General features: G+C 52.7%; 1 protein-coding gene across 1 annotated transcript in view; it reads left to right on the forward strand.

Moving 5' to 3' along the window:
- Positions 1-1,545: 1,545 nt before the first annotated feature.
- Positions 1,546-19,897, forward strand: part of VASH2 (vasohibin 2) — a 172,896-nt gene continuing 154,544 nt past the window's right edge. Inside the window, exons 1-2 of the mRNA XM_086927869.1 lie at positions 1,546-1,660; positions 3,799-4,244. Coding sequence (XP_086783995.1) covers positions 3,915-4,244 — 330 coding nt within the window. The 5' untranslated portion in view covers positions 1,546-1,660; positions 3,799-3,914. The remainder of the gene's footprint in view (positions 1,661-3,798; positions 4,245-19,897) is intronic.

Raw genomic sequence — 19,897 nt, forward strand, 5'->3', positions numbered from 1 at the left:
ATACCTTCAGGTTCGACACGCTCTCCACGCCCACCTCGCTAATAATCCCCTCTCCCTGGCGCCTCTCCTTTGGAAGATAGAATGCTCGATTGCCACCTTCCTCAAAAAAACATCTCTCTGATCTACAAAAAGCTTATAAACAATATGGATGACCCACTTCAGTCCCTCAAGGGAAAATGGATCAGGGATGGCCTAGAATTGGACGAGGAGGACTGGCAGGAGGCAGTCGCCTCCCCGAGGGAAGTAGCGGTCCAGGCCAGGCTACGTTTAGTGCACCTTAAAATTCTCCACAACGGCCCCACCAGCGCTTAGATGCCTGGCTTCACCTTGGGGGTGCCCAGGAGTGGACATCTCACAGGAAAGCCAGGAAGGGTTCCACAGTGGTATGAATACAGCGCTACGAGACCTCTGGGTAGAAGGTGCTATATAAATACAAACACATTTACATTTACATTTACAGGATCTACATTCCCGGGCCAGGGTTGGTCTGCATGGGCAGAGCTCATAGTGAGGAATGTAGACGGGGTGTGGTGGGGTGGGCATTTTTATCCACATCATATGGGAATGTGCACACATGCAAACTTACTGGCAGGCGCTGTACCGCACTCTTCGTGAGGTTCTCACAGTCGATTTACAGCCAGAGGCACGTGGGTGCCTCCTTAATGTCTGGGAACCCACAGACCTCACCTCCTACACTAAGCAATGGGCAACCTTGGCTTTCATGATTGCAAAAAGGAATATAGCGCAACGATGGGGTGCCCACCAACCGCCAACAATAGGAGAGTGGAAGGAAGGCTTAGATTGGTGCATGTTCCGGCAAAAATCGGTCTATGTGGCCAGAGGGTGTCCCAAGAAATGGAATAGGGTGTGGGGACCCTGGAACACATACAGAGGTAATAAATGTCCCCCACCTGCACCCCTCATTGAAGATGAGACTCTTATAACCCCCTAACACTTGAATATTGTTCATTGTGTATTTATTCCCCGTGACCCACTATTGGAACTGTGGAAGTTGTATTGTCTCCTGCTCATGTGATGTAGTGATGTGTGCTGTCGATGATGTTTAATAAAAAGAGTTATATTTAAAAAAAAGACCAACACGCATGATAGCAGCGATTTTAAGGTAAGACATACAAAATTGGAAGGAGTGCTCGTGATACTAAGGAAAGTGGAGGTCGGTCATCCTGCAGTGACAATAAACGCTCTATTACTCTTCGCACTGTGCATTGCTCCCACAAGACAGTGGTTGCATCCTCGACCGTTAGAGTAATTTAGCTAATGCAATTGCCCCGCAGCCCGCTCTGCAGTCGCGGGGCATACATCGGATACCCACTGCTGTCAGGGGTCCTTGGGCACGCCTTCCTCAGTGATGGAATTACAACCCTTCCACAGCCGCCTCCCGGGCCCGGCCACACACAGCTGACGTCTGGCCCTCCTTATTTTTATTCCGACGCCAACTGGCGAGCGGTGCTCCTCGCCAGCCAATGAGAAGGCTCGAACCCGCCCTCCTTTGTGCCTTGAACCAATGGCAGCGCGCGGAAGGCTGAGCCGTGGCTGCCGGGATACGGTGTGGCGGGGATTAGTGGAGCTCTGGGGGCAGAATGGAGAGGAAGGAGCCCGGCTGAGGCGTCTGCTGTGCGCCGCTCTGCCGGGGCTGGAGGTGAGGGGCCGGGGCCGGGGCCGGGGCCGGGGCCGGGAGAGGACAGGCAGCCGCCGGGGCATAGGTGCATATAAGGGCAGGCACAGAGCATGTCCGGGAATAGGCAGCATGACGAGCAAGCATTGCACTAAGGGCTGGTGAATGAAATGCTGGTGCTTTTGGGGCAAGGGAGGGCGGGCTGGGGCCGGTGACCAAGGGTGGACTGACTGGACACCAAAATCAGCCCTGCCTTAAATGTTCAAACCAGCCCCACTACATAGGAGGCGGCAGCTAGCATGATTTTTTTTTTATTTTTTGCGTTTTTATATAGCGCGGACTGGTGTCCGAGCGCTTCACGATAGGAACAGTAATGATACATGAGGAGAAAATTACAAGTGAGCATGTTACAAAAGCAAACGTTATGTTACATGAGGCAATAGTGTTGTGGGTCATTGCATCCTATCCTGCTGAGCGCATCCCCGATCCTGCTGCACAAAAAGCCAGAGTGGCCACTCCAGCCCCGGACACCCCCGCGGGCTGGTTGGGGATGAAGATGTGGGTAGAGGCCAGCGAGCAGCCAGGCGCAGGGATAACGCCCTCCATAGATTCACCACGCTGGAGAACAGGCATAGAGGGGTGTGACGAGCAGGCATGGAGCAGCCATGCACGGGAGCGCAGTCCAGAACTGGGGATCCAGGCTCCAAGCCTCCAGGCAGATAGCCAGCCATGAAGGAAGCAGGCACTGAGGCTCAAGCTTGCAGCAGGCACATACAGGCACTGGTCAGCTGGGCACGTGGCAGTGTGGAGAGAAGGCACAGACGGACAGAAATAGCCATCTGGTAGGGTGGGGGAGTGGTGCGTGTGTGTGTCCTGCAGCCAGCCAGTAATACTCACAGGGTCAACTGGTTCGATCATTCTCCCGATGTTGGTTAAAAGGAGGATCCTTTTCCAGTATGTAATGTAACACTGGTGTAGAACGTGTTCTTTGTGTGTTGCATTGCATTAACGGTGCTTTATTGTGGTAGGGATTGAGCGTGTCCTAGCCTGGCTCTGGGCAAGTATTGAGAAACGTGTCTCGAGCCGATGCTGGCTGCAATGAAAGTCGCCGCAGAGAGCCACCCATGGCTGCCAGCGAGGACTCCCCGTAGTGTTGAATCAGTGGCACTGCGCGTCAGTCATAGTAAATAACATGTACACATTATAAGCGCGCTGCGGGTTGGTGCCTGGGCCCCGCGTTCATTGATTCCCTGGTGTTTTATTCTCCTCTTAAATGCACGAGTTATGCATATTCAACACCCCCTTCCTTGTGCTGTGTGTGACAGTCTGTCTGTCGTGCATCAGGGGATGTGAACCAACATAGACAACCCGTGCCCCTCATTGCAATGTACGTCTACTGGCTGTACAGCACCCATAGGGGGTGCCGGGCGTGTCTGCATACGGCGTCCCTTGCCCTGGCTCACTGCAGAAGCAGGCCCTGTCTGACTATTTATAACGATTATGTCTAATGATGTAAGAGGATGTACAATCTTGCTTTTATGACATGCTGTCGAATAAAGCTTTCTGAAATTGACTCTAAAAAAAATTGATAGTCATATAAGAAGTACAAATCTACGTTTATTCGTTGATTGCCTTCGCTGCTACCACTGTAAGCTGCGGGGGACTGATTTGAATGTTTTTTTGTGGGGCTTTACTCGGTGTATACTTTTTTTTGGGTCAGCTGGAAATTGTTGGCTTCTAAACCCGGAGTTGTAATCTATTTATTTTTCTCTTCAGTGGACCTCAACTGTATGGCCATGGCCCAAATTACATAACTCTCCTATTCATTTCCCGGTTATCTAAATTGAGACGATAAATAAGTGACCATTTCTTTCAATGCCTATGCTTTTTTGTGTTCCAGCAGCTGATCTTAATCGAAGTGGTCTTGGAAATAATAATGTAGTATATGATTTTAGAGTAATTACTTACCAGTTATAATTAATGGTCTCAGAGTAATTAATTTGCCTGTGTTTCAGATGAATTCCGACACCATCACTGCCTTCCGTGCTACCTGCAGTTTTTATGTGCCTTAAAAAAAAAGTTCAATTCTTTCCAAATACTTTCAGTTGTTGCACTCTACTTTCAGTTGATGCACTCTTACACTGGATTTGTTTCCGTTACAGGTTGCGCGAGAGGATTGTCTGGCTGACCGGGTCGTCTGGCCTCCACTACCGACCCCCAGCATGGAGCCCCTTGGAGAGTGAGTGCCCCAGCGCCTAGAGCCCTGCGCTGCGGCGCTATGACCGGCTCCAGCTCGCACCGGCCCCACCACCAGCACCGTGCGGTGGTCAAGGGGGCCAAGCCGGGCCGCTCTCGCAGTACCCACGACCGGCCGAGCGGGGGCACTGGGCCTGCTCTGGTGCCACTGAGCAGCAGCAGCAGCCAGCAGGCCTCCGGGGCCGGGTCAGAGGAAGAAGACAAGGATGGAGGGGTCCTCTTTTATGTGAACCGGAGTGGCTTTCCGCTGGACCCTCAGACTTGGGATCGAATGTGGGAGCACGTGGCCCGGGTGCACCCCCAGGGGCAGGAGATAGTGCAGAGCATACGGGGGACCTCCCCGCTGTCGAAGGTAAGCACCTCACCCACACGTGGTATCCACCCCTGCGCTGTCACATTTCTTAAGGCGGTGGAGGGGTGGCTGAGCTGTAAGTCCCTGCCTTGGGCCTGTGTGGCATCAGACTTGAAGGTGAGGTGCAATGAAAGTGAGGGGTGATGGCCCTGTGAGAGAGCGGTGTTAAACGAGGGACCACCACAAAATAGAAGGCCCACACGCATGCTCAGTCCTGCCGCGTGCCTGCTCTGTTAAAATTAATGTTTGCTCAATGCACTTTCCAGATCATTAGCTTGTCAAGGCTTCATTTCATCATATAGTTAAGTATTACGTTTTTTTAAACATTTTTTGTAGTGCGGTTAGGGTAAGCCTTGAAACGTAATTTGGTGAAACCACGGAGTACAAGGACGCTGTGTCTCCAAAACCCTGGGTCTCACAATTTACAGGAATGAGAGGCCTCTTCATCATTTTTTTCTGTGAGATATTTGAAGATGCAGCAATTATCCACCATAGAGTTCGACGTTGGTGTTGCATGTGAGGGCATTTCTTTTGCACAGCTCAACCACACTTTCCCCTAGGTCATCTGCCCTAGGTAGTGTTTTGCCAAGATGCAGTATTTCTCCTTAAGTGTTTGTCCCTGTGTTGTCCTTGTATGCTGAAATGAAACCTTTGAGAAGGCCAGAGATTCGCCCAGCACAGTACCTTCTTATGTCAGGCCGTGTATGTTGAAATGCGACCTTTGAGAAGGCCAGAGGTTCGCTCAGCAGACAGTCCCTTCTTATGTCAGGCCAGGTCTCATATCCGGGCGCGCTCTGAGGCGCGTGCACATTCCCTTTAAAGCCTGCTTGTTTCTCTGGATTCCAGTGGCTGGTATGAGTGCACAGCCCACCGAATGTAAACAACCTCTTATTTCATCTTCCACCTATAGGAGGTAGTGAAGTGGAGCAGTCTAGGCATGCCTTTTAATTTAATTTTGTATATGTAAACAATCGTCTTGTGTTTTTTAAATTTGTTTTTTTAACATTTTCTAAGGAGGATACACGTTTTGCAGTAAAATGTTCTGTGATGAAAGATGCAGCATCATTCAAATGAGGCTCATTGATGGAAACTGAACCGTAATAACTAATCCTCTTCCCTCCACCCCCACCAACCAAGGTTACTCACTGTTCAAACACAAACTCACAGGTATGATGATAATACAGATTCCTTCCTCATTTCTCTTTTATGTAGATATGTCATCTCCTCCATCCACACAGCCCCCACCATAAACTCCATCCATCCATGAACACAGTCCATAGGCTCTTATTCTAGGAGGACCAGGTAGGTTGGGCACATTTTCCAGGTGCAACCGAACTGGCCCAAATAAGTCAACCGGGCGGATGAACTCCATGCAGGGGTACTTCTTAGCTCTGCGCTGTGCCCCAGAACCAAGGTGTGCCTTTTACGTGTGATGGAGGTTTAGCAACTCGAACATACGCAGCGTTGAAAGCACACAATACGTTTGAATGTCTAGTAAGTTCTTATTCCTTTTTAGGTCCCGGCTGGCGAAAACAGCGCGCATGCGCTGCTCTCTTCAATACGAGAGCTTCTTGGAATCAATACAGATTCCAAAGCTCGGAGGCGGAGTTGAAGCCCGCCCATCTTTTTAATAGGTTAGCGTCATCTTACCTGCAAAACGCTGGCTTCTGATTTGTAAAGGAGGCTTCTTAGTCCCTCCTTATTGCCGCCTTGTCTCCTTTTGGCCTCGCCCAACGGGATTGGATCTTTCACTTGCGAAGTTACACGCTCTTTTATATGTCTGGAAGCACTTTTTGTCATTTTGAGTGCGGGCCGCCTCGGCTTGTTTTAATGTGCCTTTCTTCAAGGCTGTGGATCATCGGAGCAGACAGTAGGACGCAGGTGTAGTTCGCCTCCTTTACACCCCTCTCTGTATAGGGGCTCGAGGACAACCCACACTCAACACCAGCTGTCACATCAAATGAAAACCAATACATGTACTCTTATTTAACCCCGAGTTATTGGGAAATGAGGTGAAGGCAGCGAGCTTGCGCACCCCGCGCATGGTTGTGGCAGAGTCGGAGGACTCGGGTTTTCCCATGGCTGTCACCTGCCCTCTGTGTTTACGTCTCACTCCATGACCTTGTGACACACAGGGGGAGGGTGTGATCCTTCTCCGGTTTCCTCTACCAGGGCTGTCCCAGGAGTCTCTCTTCGGCCAGGCCTCCCCCGAAATCTCCCACTGCCCTTGTGATAATAGCCTAAAGATTGAGGCTGTATCCTGGTCCTGCCTCCGCCCCTCCCCCTTCGACAGAGCAGGCTCAGCTGCTCCTGCAGCAGGTATGGCTGCCGACGGCGTAGACAAGCGGTCGTCTCTGCTTTCCGCAGCCAGCTCGGGCAACGTGACTCCCACCACTCCGCCGTACATCAACAACAACCTCCGAGGTAAGGCCGCCTTTCTTCTACTGCCTGCGTCCAGACAAGAGGAACCTCCCCTACTATAATACCCTACTTCCTGCACTCCCATACTTGGGAGCTGGGCGGAGATCCTGCCCCGGTAGATCCTGCAACACTGCTTGACTGCAGAAGCTGCCTATTGTGTGTGTCCCAAGCTTTGTCCTCGTCCAGAAATATGCCAGATAAGGGCTTTAATGGGGCAACGTTCCTGTAATCGTGCACTCAGCTGTCAAGCCTACAGATTGGGATATTGGGCATCCCTTGAGAAAGCATTAGTCATCAGTGTATTTGCAAAGATATCAAAATTCATGTACCATGCGCTATAGTTACTGTATTCAGGCATCTACAGCCACTCATTAGCAAAGCGGGGAATACCACCCTTGCACCCTATTGTTTATATTATTACTCCACCACCACCACTCATGTCATTGTGCTAATTTGCACAACTATCCGGAAACCCTTCCCTATTACAAAGTAGCCCAGTTATGAGGCTGTAACGAACAGCACAGTTTGCTTGTTCTAGAAGAGCCCGTACAATGTAATGTACAGGTAGTAGATTGCACGTGCCAGTAGGTAAAACAAAGCAAATGCTTTGATCGACACAGAACCCATGAACCACGTTTGTGCTACTTCGAAGAAAGGCCCCTCCTTTTTATAAAGCCAATAAAGTTCTAAATATTCAGTTCAGCCTTTAATTAACAATATGTTTTTTCGGAGAAAAGACATAAAAAGGTATCCTTATTGGGAAAGTTTCGTGATCTTTAAATATGACAACTTATGTAACTTCCAGGAGAAACGTGTGGCAAAATAAGCACACTTTGATGCGACAAAATAAGCATATGACTTTAAAGTATGTTTGTGGCACAATCCTTGATGGATAAAGAATTCATTAATTGCCTGTTCTAACCGCAGACACCAATGCTTGCCCTGTCTTTTGCATGGTGGTTGTTTTTAGCATTCCCCAAGTTGTTTGTACTCCCTGCACAAAGTCATTTGTCGAGGGACAAGTAGCTCATCACGTGTCTTGACAAAAAACTTTTATAGGTCTCGCTTTTCATTAAGTTAAAGCCATGTGCTTTGCTATACAATACCATTAGCAAAGCAAATGGCTTTAACGTAATCAAAGGCGAGCCCTATTGAATTTTTAATGCTTTTTTTAAAAGGTCGTCATATTGTGTGCTCTTGGTGGTGTGTAAAGACACAGATGACAGTGCTGCCACTAAGTAGGCTGTGCTGATTGGGCTGAGCAGTGACACTATTAGTGTAAGCTTCTCAAACAACGGGGCCAACGCCTCTCATGCCTGGGAACAGCTGGACCCGTTGAGTCCAGGCTGGCTCTATTTCTTCATAGCAGTCCACTTCTTTTTCCCCTTGCACAGCATAAGCAGGAATCTTTTCAATCCGCAATCTGGCACGCGGAATCCCCCTTTATCAAGGAAGAGGTTTTAAATATCTCCGTTTAGGCGCAGCTGTTTCCTACCCATATCAGCAATGATAGAATAAAAGACCATCCTTAAATGTTTTATTTGGTGAAATGGAAAGTTAGTTAATAAATATAAGAATTTTGACTGGAGGACCAACTTAATAATGGTTCTCCTCAATGCTAGCGTCAATGAAATCCAGCGTTCTTCCTGTGACGCTTAGTTTTCCAGAGCCAGCCAGAATTGTTCAGTAGTCCTACATCTCTGTCTCTCTGCGGAAACATCCAGGTAGTGCACAGTTCTAATGCTTCTCTTTGCTATTCTAACTCTACCTGTTTCGTGGAATGCATGAGTAGGACCGTCTCAGATTTATTCTAGTTGATTTGAAAACCGGTTTGTTCTTACAAATCAATTTCTATGATAATGGCAACAAGATTAGCATTCGGCTTCCAAATGAAAAGGAGAATATAGTTTGTGTATAATGACACTAGGAGGCTTCTAGTTGGAAAGACGATTCATTTCTGAGTCTGATACTCCGTGAGCCAGCAGGACAGCGGTTCCGTCACCATAGCAAACAGTGGGGAGAACGCCTCTTCTGGCGACCTCTACCTAAGGGATCTGATAAGCGGTTATTAATACATACCCAATCCCTTGCGTCAAAGTGTAGCAGCCCAATGAATTTCAGTTGGGTAGTTGCCAAAGCCAGTTCTATGCAGGGTTGTGAAGAGGAAGGGCCATTGCAGTGAATTAAAGGCTTTCTCAGCGTCTAAAAATGCCACCTCTGCCTCCGGTCAGCGCTAATCTGGTGTATCAGAGCAAATGGTGTTCATGGATTATGTGCCATGGACTTGCTGAAGATAAATCCCCCTTGATGTGAGAGGGCCAGTTTGTCTATTGGGGGTTATATCTGGCAGCTAGAACCATAGCTAATATCTTGTCCAAATTTAGGAGGCATAGCAGATGGTATGCGTGGCAAAGTCTACCACCCTTATTAGGCTTCAGCAACATTATAACAACCACATCCCTAGTGGTGGGAGAGAGTTCGCCTGTCCTCAGTGCTTCCAAATAAGCTTTAAACCGTGTGCGTATAGGGGGTCCTTCCATTATTTAAGGAATTGAGCAGTTAGCCCATCTGAAAAGCTTTTTAAAAAAAATCATATTGATTCCCTGCAGCCACCCCCCACCATCTCCCCTTCCCTCCTCCCTTTAGTGTCTGTTTTGCAAGTTTTCCTTTAGTGCAACCTTGTGTACGTTTTCCAAAATGTGCCTATTTACCTTTAATTTTACCCGTCACAGATAGTTTTGCCTCTTGGTCATTTGTCTATTAGACGTTTATCTTATTAGCATGGTAGCTTTGTTTTTATATCCGCCTTTAACCACATTAGCTTTAATATAACATGTTTGTGTTCCAAATTGTGTCCATTTGCCTTGTTTTTGTATCCCTCACATATTGGTTTTTCTGTTCCCCAATTTATGTACGAGTCGTTTACCTCATCCGCCTGGTTGTTGCTAGTTAGTGCTGTTCCTCAGAAGTTTAAGGCGGAGAACTGTAATTGAGTGAAGGTATTTTACAACAGTACTGTTTATGGTGTAGTAGTTTGTTCTCTCATTGGAGTGACCATAACCCATGATGTCTGAATACAGTGCTCACCTGGTGGAGAACTGTTTAGAAGTGTCTGACAGCCAACATACAGTAATTTACAAATCTATTAATAACTTATTTAAATCAGAGTATTCCCATAAATAGTCGTGGAATTGTAGCAGAACTCTATTACTGAGAATTGTGTTTCTGTAGTCGAATTGTCTAAAAACGTATTATCTTGTGTTCGACATCATTAGATTACTGCCTTTTTAAAAACATTTATTTTCTGGCCAATTCCAAATGCAACCTTTGTGCTGTGAAGATAAACCATTTGCGAAAAAGATGACATAAGAAGTGAAAGGGATGTAGAGTTAATGATGTGCATGATTGTAAATGTTACCCTAGTCTTGGGGCCTTCTTCACAACCTGTGTTGTCGTGTTGCTGGAACCAACTGACTTTCAGCTTGAAGTACAGCTTGTGTTGACTAGGAAACAGTAACTATGTTACTAAGGAAGTGATCTTTCAGCCCGGTTCTGCCTTCTCAAACCATTCCTTCCACCGCTCTCTGCATGTGAGTGTGTATTGGATGGGGTGGGGATATTCTCATTTTAGGTCATTGGTTTTGACAGCCGTGGCGTGTCACTCTGACATACTACTAACAATATTCATACAATGGGCTTTGGGTCTTCACCTTCCAGCAGTTGTCTTTTTACAACCAGTGTCTCTGGGCCATTGGCTTTAGACATTGTCAATCACATCTTGGCTCAGCCCAGTGGAGAATCCATCCCACTTAATTCTGCTGACTTTGTGAGCGTATCCTTCCACCTCCCCTTGAGTGCTTTCATTGAACTGCTTGAGGAATTACTTTACAACTTACAACCACATCCCCCCTCTGTCCACTGCTGCTGGCTCCGCCCAGTGTGTTCCACTGTGCTAATATTACCCCACACCAATAGGCTTTGCCAATGCTTGTTAATTATGCATGGACTAAGGTAGGGGGAATTATTTATTCTTGAGCAAGCCTGTGGACGAATTCAGGAGGGGTTAAGTATATCCTAAAGTGTTTGCAAGCCCTTGCCCCTCCTTTAGGGTATTTGGAAGACTTGTGTTCTCCCGATTGAATGTGTGTAGAGATTGTGACCGTTCTAATTTCTACCCAAGCATTTGTTTAATTAAAAACGTATTCAGTTGAGTCTAGGTGGCCTCTGTTTTAGGAAAAAACGAAAAACCTGGCTTTTCAACCTCTAGGAGTCTATAAAATTCTGTCCAGCCTCCTAACCTGGGATTTCCCTGTTAGCAAGCTTGTGCACGCAGTCACCCCAGGGTAGAAGTGCACGTTTATTATACATTTCCCCCCTCTCCCGTCTTTCTGTCCACCCTTGAGACTGCAGAAAATGGCATCATATACTCTCCAGTATCTATAAATATGTCCTTTTGGATGGACATGGATGTTTAGAAGTCAAATGTGGCATCAGAGACCCACTGTTTACCGCTGTCTTCTGTAGTATGGCTAGCGAGACCCCACTTTCCACCCACACCAGTGTTTACCTAGATCACTATTAGTTCAGGATAAGCTTCACTTGATTTGCTAGGCTGACAGGTTTTTTATGGGACAGATTTGCTGACCACCGTGTTTCTGGAATAAATACAATCTGAAGGTTTTTTTTAGTCGAAAAAATATTTTTTTTAATTGATCTATTAGCCACCACTGAGCATGCATTCGTTATCCCTGTAGGAATACTGGTGGGAGGGTGGAGCAAAATGGGTTGGGTTGGGGAGGCGAGGGGGGGGGGGGGGGGGGTGTCCTGTCTGACTTTCTGCGTAATATGGCTGAATGAATATGATTTACAGGATGCTCTCTGATATAGGTTTTCTCCTCAAGTTACATTTTGAGCAGTCTTCTAAGACCTGGTTTAAGAATATTCTCCAGAATAAACTTGCTTGTAGGGAAGGCCCCTCCATTTGCAGATGCCTGCATTAGTGGCCAGGCAGTGGCTGCCATCTTAAAGGTGGGTGGGTTGCACTGCAGCACCAATAGGCAGAAAGGAGGAGGGAAAGCCAGTGTAGGTGGAGTCGGGCAAAGGAAAAACGACTGCAAACAAAAGAAAATCGGCACCGTAAACAAACTAGTTAATTCTGGCTAGGAACCTTCCGTTACAGGGAACAAAACATAAGGAACTGAAAGTAGTTACAATATAAACGGGGCCCCTTCATCAGGGATTTGAGGATAATAAACAGTGACCTGTTAGTGCAGCCAGTCGTGATAAGAGCCTCATGCCAATTATGCTGTGTGCACTGTCTGCTCAGTCCTGATAGAGGATGGGTTGAAAGGCCAATGCCTACACTTTTACTTGAAAGTGCGCTGCGGTTACGTGTTTAGAGCCACTGAATCAAGGTGTTGATTGACTGCTGATCTGTTACTTATGTTGTGCAGATTGGTAGAGCGCACTATCGCCCGGGAGGGTGTCCTGGTGCTGAGCCGGTGTGAGTCGGGGCACACCCGGGGACTTGTTGGACTACTCAAAGCCAGGCCTTCAGCTTCTTGTGGAATTCAGGAAGCGAGGAGGAGGCTCCTACGTGTGGCGGCAGGTCATTGGGGCCCATTGGGAGACGGGGAGGGGAAGAACCGACCGGACACAGATGTAGGTGTGATAAAGGCCGCTTTATTGGGAAACAGGTGCATCCTGAAAACATACCCCAACCTTGGCCTTTGCCGTACAAAACTAGGCCTAACTAATTATACATGTACCTGACCAAACCCCCTCCCCTAACAGTTCCCCGCCAACACATAACATCATTATAAATTACCCAACACTTGTCTCTCTGTTTCAACATCAGCCAACTGTACACTCCCTCTCCTCAGCCAGTAAAACTCCTTCCTCCTATCCCCCCCCGTTTAGCTAGGAAAAGCACCATCCGACATAAACATTGCAGCACCTGCCCCCAGCGACAACACGACCCGAAAACCCTAACGCAGAAAGCACCTGCTCCACAACATCCCTTGGGCAATCCCACAGGCATCCTCCCCTGGACAAGCTAACCCCTCTCCTCCCCGAAAACCTATCCAAAGGGAGGGTGGGTGGGACAACGCTCCGTTAACTACGCCCCCCCGGCTGCTGGGTCACTGTCCCACGAAATGGTGCACAGTGACCCAAAATGGCCGGTTTTATCCCTACCAGCCCAAAAGGAGCCCAAAACCAACTATCCAGCCCAAGCCCCTAGTCCCTTCCTGTGTCCCCTCGTAATTCTTCCCCCCCTTCCCCTCTTCCCGGGGCCCCAAAATTCCCCGGGGGGGGGGCAAGCCTCCCTCCGGTCGGCCACCCCCCAAAGCCCCATTGGGGCCCATCGGGAGACGGGGAGGGGAAGAACCGACCGGACACAGATGTAGGTGTGATAAAGGCCGCTTTATTGGGAAACAGGTGCATCCTGAAAACATACCCCAACCTTGGCCTTTGCCGTACAAAACTAGGCCTAACTAATTATACATGTACCTAACCAAACCCCCACCCCCTCCCCTAACAGTTGCCCGCCAACACATAACCTCATTATAAATTACCCAACACTTGTCTCTCTGTTTCAACATCAGCCAACTGTACACTCCCTCTCCTCAGCCAGTAAAACTCCTTCCTCCTATCCTACCCTCCCCGTTTAGCTAGGAAAAGCGCCACTCGAAAGCCCCCATACGGCTTTCGACCCCCCCCCCCCTAGGGCCCCTGCACCTTTGGATACCTGCGCACCCCTACTGCCCGGTCTACCGCCTCCTTCAATTGCACGATATACAGCTCCATCCCATATCTCGACAAATGTACCCCATCCTCCATAAAAAAGTAGACCGCCCCATACTTCAACTCTGGGTGTTCCATCCGCCCCACCCCTTCCTTGTCACAGAAGGCCCTCATCTCTCTGTTAATCTTCCTCCTAGTTCTATCTATTGCCCCTGGTCTCTCCGCCCCCCTCCAACACCTCCTGGGTATGAACTCTGACCAGATGACGTAGCACCCCGCCCACTGCCTCTTGATCTCCAGCAAGTCCCTCCTCATTTGTTTTACCAGCGCCAGCCCTTTGCTCTGCACCAAGTCGTTTTCCCCCAGGTGAATGACCACAACATCAGGGCAGACCCCCCCCCGCACAACATTGTTCAAAACCGGCACCAACTCGTGCCAACGCATGTCCCCTTTGCCCCTCCAGTGACACCTAAACAAATTCTCGTCCAGCTCCAGATTGAGGTTCCTGCATTTTTCCCACTCAGCCCTCTCCGCTCTTTTTACAAACGAATGGCCCACCACATATATGGACACCGCTGCTGCCGTAGGCCCCGCCACCGCACCTGAAAAGAGACATATGTAAGCAGCGATCCCAAACATCCATTCTAATCCAACACTACCCCTCGCAACCTAACATAAGACTTATAGCAGTCTGATTTCCACCGCCCCAGCCGTTTGATCTCCTCCTTCCCCCAACCCTTCCGCGCTGCCTCCGTCGCTGCACCGATGCGAAACAAATGTGTTCCAAAATCCCCGGGTCCTCACCCATAGACCGCAGGGCGTGCCGCAGGACCCACAACAACTGCGCCGCCGTCACACGCCCCCCCCCCCTCTCCTGCCAAAGACCTCCGAGCCATCCTGTCTCCCGTCCTCTGCCAGCCGTCTCCCCCACTCCGCCGGGCACACTGCCTCCGCTCCCCCCGGGCCCAACAACACCCACGTACCCTTTCCTCGCTGATCAGTCTTAGACCGCCGAAGCCGCATGCTACCTCCCGGCCACCGATCTCCACCTCCCCCCACGTCAACCCCGTACCACCCTTCAAACCCACCAACTCCGACACCCGAAAGGCTCCAAAATACAACCTCGACATCAATGTGGAAAAAAGCACCGTCTCCGCCCGATCCCTGCACACCCGCGGCAACTGACCCACCAGGCCCACCAACATTTTCTCCGTAATCGGCCGCCTCTTCCGCGCTCGAGCCCCTCTCTCTCTCTCCCAACCCTCCAGCAGTCTCCCCCCCAATTCCCCCGCCGAGGGTGCATACCCCCACCACAGCTTGCCCATGAAGGCCACGCCCGCCAGTTTAGCCGCGATGGTCACTCTCGCCAAACCTTTGTCCATCAACTCCAGCATGAAACGCACCACCTGCTCCTCCCGACACCACTTGCCCCGCTGCCTTACCGCTCCAAAGCGCAGAAACTCCGTCCAGGCCTGCTCATAACTCTTCCATGTGGACGCTGCCAGGGACGTTCTCACCAACTGAACGACCCGCGCTCTCCCACCAACCACATCTCCTTCGGCACCTCCGTCTTGACTGCCGCCGCCTCCGTGGCTAGCCCATGGAACCTCTGCCACTGAGAACGAGACAAAGCATCCACAATGTCATTGTCCACTCCCGGCACATGCTGAGCCCGGAACAAGATATCGTGTTCCAAGCACCTCAAAACGAAAACGCGCATCAGCTTCAGCACCTGGGGTTCCCTCGCGGACTGCCGGTTCACTACCTGCACCACTGACATATTGTCCACCTTGAACAACACCCGCCTGTGCGCCAACTCCTGCGCCCACACAGTCACCGCCACTACCAACGGGAAAAGCTCCAAGAAAGCATTGCTCCTACCCCCTGCCTGCCACTGCTCCGGCCATTGTTCCGCGCACCATCTGCCCGCCCAGTAGATTCCAAAACCTCCAACTCCCGCCGCATCCGACGACATAGTCACGTTCCACTCCCAGTCCTCCGGGGGTGCCATAGGCACGCCATTGAAGCGTTCCAAAAAAGCCAACCACATGTTCAGATCCTCCTTCGCACCCGCCGAGATCCGCACATGATGATGCGGCCGTGTCAGACCGGCCAATGCCAAACCCAACCGCCGACAGAAAGTCCGTCCCGCTCGCACCACGCGACACGCAAAATTCAAATGCCCCAGCAACACCTGTACTTCGCGCACCAACACTTTCCGCCTGGCCAACATGCTCTTCACCAACTCCACCATAACCGTCCGCTTGTCCTCCGGCAGGCGTGCTTCCATGGCCGCCGAGTCGAGCTCTATCCCGAGGAACGACAGCACCGTGCTGGGCCCTTGCGTCTTCTCTGGCGCCAGCGGCACCCCCAGGTGACCCATCAGGTCCGTAAAACTGTCCAGACTCCGCTGGCAGTCCGTCGAACCGGGCCGACCCACCAGGAAGAAGTCGTCCAGGTAATGCGTAATCGCCTCAGAGCCTGTGCGCCAGGAAAAAGCCCACTGCAGAAAGGAGCTGAATCGTTCAAACAAGGCACACGACACGGAACACCCCATAGGAAGCGCCCTGTCCACAACAATTTGTCCATCAAGCTGAATCCCCAGCAACTGATGATCCGCCGGGTGAACCGGCAGCAACCGAAAAGCAGACTTCACATCGCATTTTGCCATGAGCGCCCCCGAGCCCGCCGTCGTCACCAACCGCCTCGCGACGTCCACAGACGAGTACGACACGGACGCCAACTCCGCCGAGATAAAGTCGTTCACCGACGCGCCCTCCGGCCACGAGAAATGTTGAATCAGGCGGAACTGTCCCTGCTCCTTCTTCGGGACCACACCAATAGGCGAGATGATCAAATCCGGCAACGGTGCCTCCGCAAAAGGCCCTACCATCCTCCCTTCCTTCACTTCCTTCATGAGCTTTTTCCGGACGATACCTTTGTGCGCGTTCCCGGACTTCAGGTTCTCCGCCCAACGAGCAATCCGCGGACCCTCGTATCCCAACCAAAAACCCTCCCTGAAGCCCCGACGCAGCACGGCCGCATCGTCCGCCCGCGGATACGCCTCCAACAACGGCTCTAGCCGATCCAGCTTAACCGGTGTACGAGCCTTTTCCCAGGGTACTCGCCCCCCCCCCCCTTCCCCCTCCCTTCCCCCTGCTTGGCCCAGGGGCCGGGTACTGGGCCTGCGCTGGGCCTCCCCAAGGTCCCCAGCATCGCGCCTCTGGGTGTCGTCTCCCACATGCGGAGCACTCGTCCCGAAAACGGCACGCCTGCCGGAGACAGGAACCCCTGTTAAAATCCCAGCAGGTTCCGACACCCTGACTACCTCCGGCACCCCCCGCCCCCACCCCTCCACGGGTGGGGCGGGCCGAAAAGGGGGGCGGCGCCATTGGCAACCCGCTGGCCGTGAAGATGGTGCGGCCAAACTTCGCCCCACTCATCGTCTGTTGGTAGAGGTCGGCATCCAACTCCCCCCACTTTGCCTCCGGATCCGACGCCATGCGCGCCCGAAACTCCTCATCGTAATGCGACCACGCATTACCACCGTAAGTCACCTGCGCCCGCCGCACTACGTCCATGTACTTGAACAGCGCGACCGCCCTATCCGGGTACTTCTCACAGTACACACTGGCATAGATCAGGAAAGCCGCCGACCAATTCTCAATCGTAACCGGCACTTTCGGACGCCTGGCTAATTCATGCTCCTCCTCCTTCGACCCCTCTTTTGCCATCAACTCTCTGTGAAGCAACCTCCAGATCTCCACATACTCCCCCTTCCATATCTTCTCTTTGGTCACCAGTGACAAATGAGCCCCCAGAGGCTTCGCTACCCCCATGTACGGCAGCTTCTTTACCGCCACATCGCAACTCTCCTTCGTCCAGGCGCCACCGCCCCGCCGGCCGCCGCCGCGTCCCCCGTCGACGCACTCCCCGACGCCGCGCCTCCTACCGCTTCCGTACCCACCCCCGCATCCGCTACGTATCTGCCCTTCACCAATCGCACTGCGTCACCACCGCCGGCATCTGTCCCCACTGACCTCTGGCATCCGCCATCCGCACCCCCAACCTCCTGGCCTCCATGAGGCCTGCCCAAGCCACACCCCGACCCCGTACTGGTCTTACCTGGCGTCAAGGCGTGCGTCCTCACTGGATCCCGCCGCCGAACCAGGTCTGTTGGGGGGGCCGTCACTCGCGGCACCGATTGCCGGGGGCACACCTGTAAAACACTGTCAACAACATTACCGGTTTCCCCCCCATCCTCCCGCAGTTCCCCTTCTTCCTCTGACTCCATCTCTGCATCACCGCCCCCCATGACCGCTCCTGTTGACATCCTGCTCAGACCCGCTTTGTCCCTACACGCTGCCATCAGCGTCCCCAAATCCACACTCTCCATACTCGTGTCCCCAGTTTGATTTCCAGAATTGCCTGCTATATTGCTGCTCCATCCCCGTCCCCCGGCGGCCGGAGCGACCCATCGGGAGGGGGGCGTTGGAGACCTATGACCTTGCCATCCGCTGCCCGCGCGCACATGGTCCCTCGGTGGAGCGCGACCGCCCGTACTAGACTGAGCCGGCCCATCCTCTCGGCGGGTTGGAGCCGCATGCTGCTCACCCGAGCCCCTTACCAACTGCTCCTGCCAAGAGAAAAACGGGGAAGTCCAGCATGCCGGGGCAAAACCAAAACCGTCGCCACCCCACCCCCCTCTCCCCCTAGCCGCCGAATGCCCTCCCCGCCGCGCCGGAATCCCCAACCCCCTTCTCCCCACTGTCCAACCCCCCGACTCGCCTCGGCCCCCAACAATCCCCGCCCCCCCTCGGGCCCCCTCCGCGACCTCCCGTGGCCCCCCCACCGAAACCGAAATCCCCCCACCTCCCCCATCCCTCTCCTCCGTCCCCCCCGGACCCCTGTGGCATCCCCCCAACCCCGCTGCGCCCCTCGCCACCTCCCCTCGCCCACCCTCTCCGCCCCATAACCCTCCCCCCGCCCCGTGGCGACCCTGTCCTACTGGGCGCCACCACATCCTCATCTGCTGAAGACCCCAACTCCAAATCACCTGCCCCCCCCTCATCGTCCCCCACCTCCTCCTCCGACTCTTCCACGATTACCGGCGAACCCCCCCCTGCATCCCCCTGCCCCCTCGCCACCCCCTCCCCCACCGCGTTCTCGCCCCCATGCTCCCGTCCCCCACCCTCACTGCCCCCTCGCGCCCCCTCTGACCCCCCCCCCCCCCTGCCCCGCTCCTCCGCGTTCCCCCACGGACTGCCCCCCGTCTCCCCCCACCATCCCCCCCAGCCTGGTGCTCTTCCTAGGTGCCTGCGAGGCCTGTCCGCTCCCACGCCCCCTACCGGGCCTGGCCCCCCGTGCCTCCCGCACCCCCCTTGCGTAAGGTCCCGCCCCCCCAGGCCTCCCGCCCCCTCTACAAACTCAAGCGGCGCCTTGCTACGGCGCCCCCTCGCCGCACCTCCTCTTTTCCGCGGCGCACCAGCCGCCCTCGAACCGCCGCCTCGCGCCGCTCCGCCTCCAGCTCCCGCCCCCTCCCCCTTCCTAGCACGCGACCGCGGAGGCTCGCAAGCCGCTACTGCCGCCGCGGCGCCATCAGCAGCGCGCCGCGGTGGCCTTACCCTGACGTCTTCCCGCAGTAGGTCAGTCCTGCCGGCCTCACCCAAGAGGCGCAATGCTTCCCGCACCCTGGGATCAGTCATCGCCTCAGCCGCCATTACGAATCAGGTACTCTCGCTCCCAACGTTCGAAAATCCCGCCCTGCGCACACCAGTCCTCCTCGACGATGCACCGCACACCAACCGCCACAGAACCGCTACTTCCAACGGCCTCAAGCGACCCAAACCAAGCCACCACACAACGCTCCGTTAACTACGACCCCGGCTGCGGGGTCACTGTCCCACGAAATGGTGCACAGTGACCCAAAATGGCCGGTTTTATCCCTACCAGCCCAAAAGGAGCCCAAAACCAACTATCCAGCCCAAGCCCCTAGTCCCTTCCTGTGTCCCCTCGTAATTCTTCCCCCCCTTTCCCCTCTTCCCGGGGCCCCAAAATTCCCCGGGGGGGCAAGCCTCCCTCCGGTCGGCCACCCCCCCAAAGCCCCATTCCACACTTTAGGAGCGAAATAGGAGCAGGCTCGATGGCGGGATCTGGTTTTCTGTATGCATGTGACTTGTGCAGGTAGGAGTCCCAACGAGTGGAGGGGTCTGGAAGGTTTGGGAAAGCAGAAGCGATTGAGGTATGCTGGGCTACTTTGGCTTAGAGGCCAGGAATTGGCAAACACTTGTGATACAGAAACCGTGTAACATAACCTAAAGTGGTCGGGCTGCTTCAAAAGCTTGTTGCCTACAGCTTCCAGGGATACAGTAACGTTAGGACCTGTGAGTGAGCCTTGAGTGTCTGCGCTTACAAGTCCACACGAGTGGACAGTGTCAGTGATTAAACCATTGCATGTACCATATAGCAAGCCTTCAACACATGAGCGG

This window comes from Lissotriton vulgaris, chromosome 6 (assembly GCF_964263255.1).
Source record: "Lissotriton vulgaris chromosome 6, aLisVul1.2, whole genome shotgun sequence".
NCBI classification, from domain to species: domain Eukaryota; kingdom Metazoa; phylum Chordata; class Amphibia; order Caudata; family Salamandridae; genus Lissotriton; species Lissotriton vulgaris.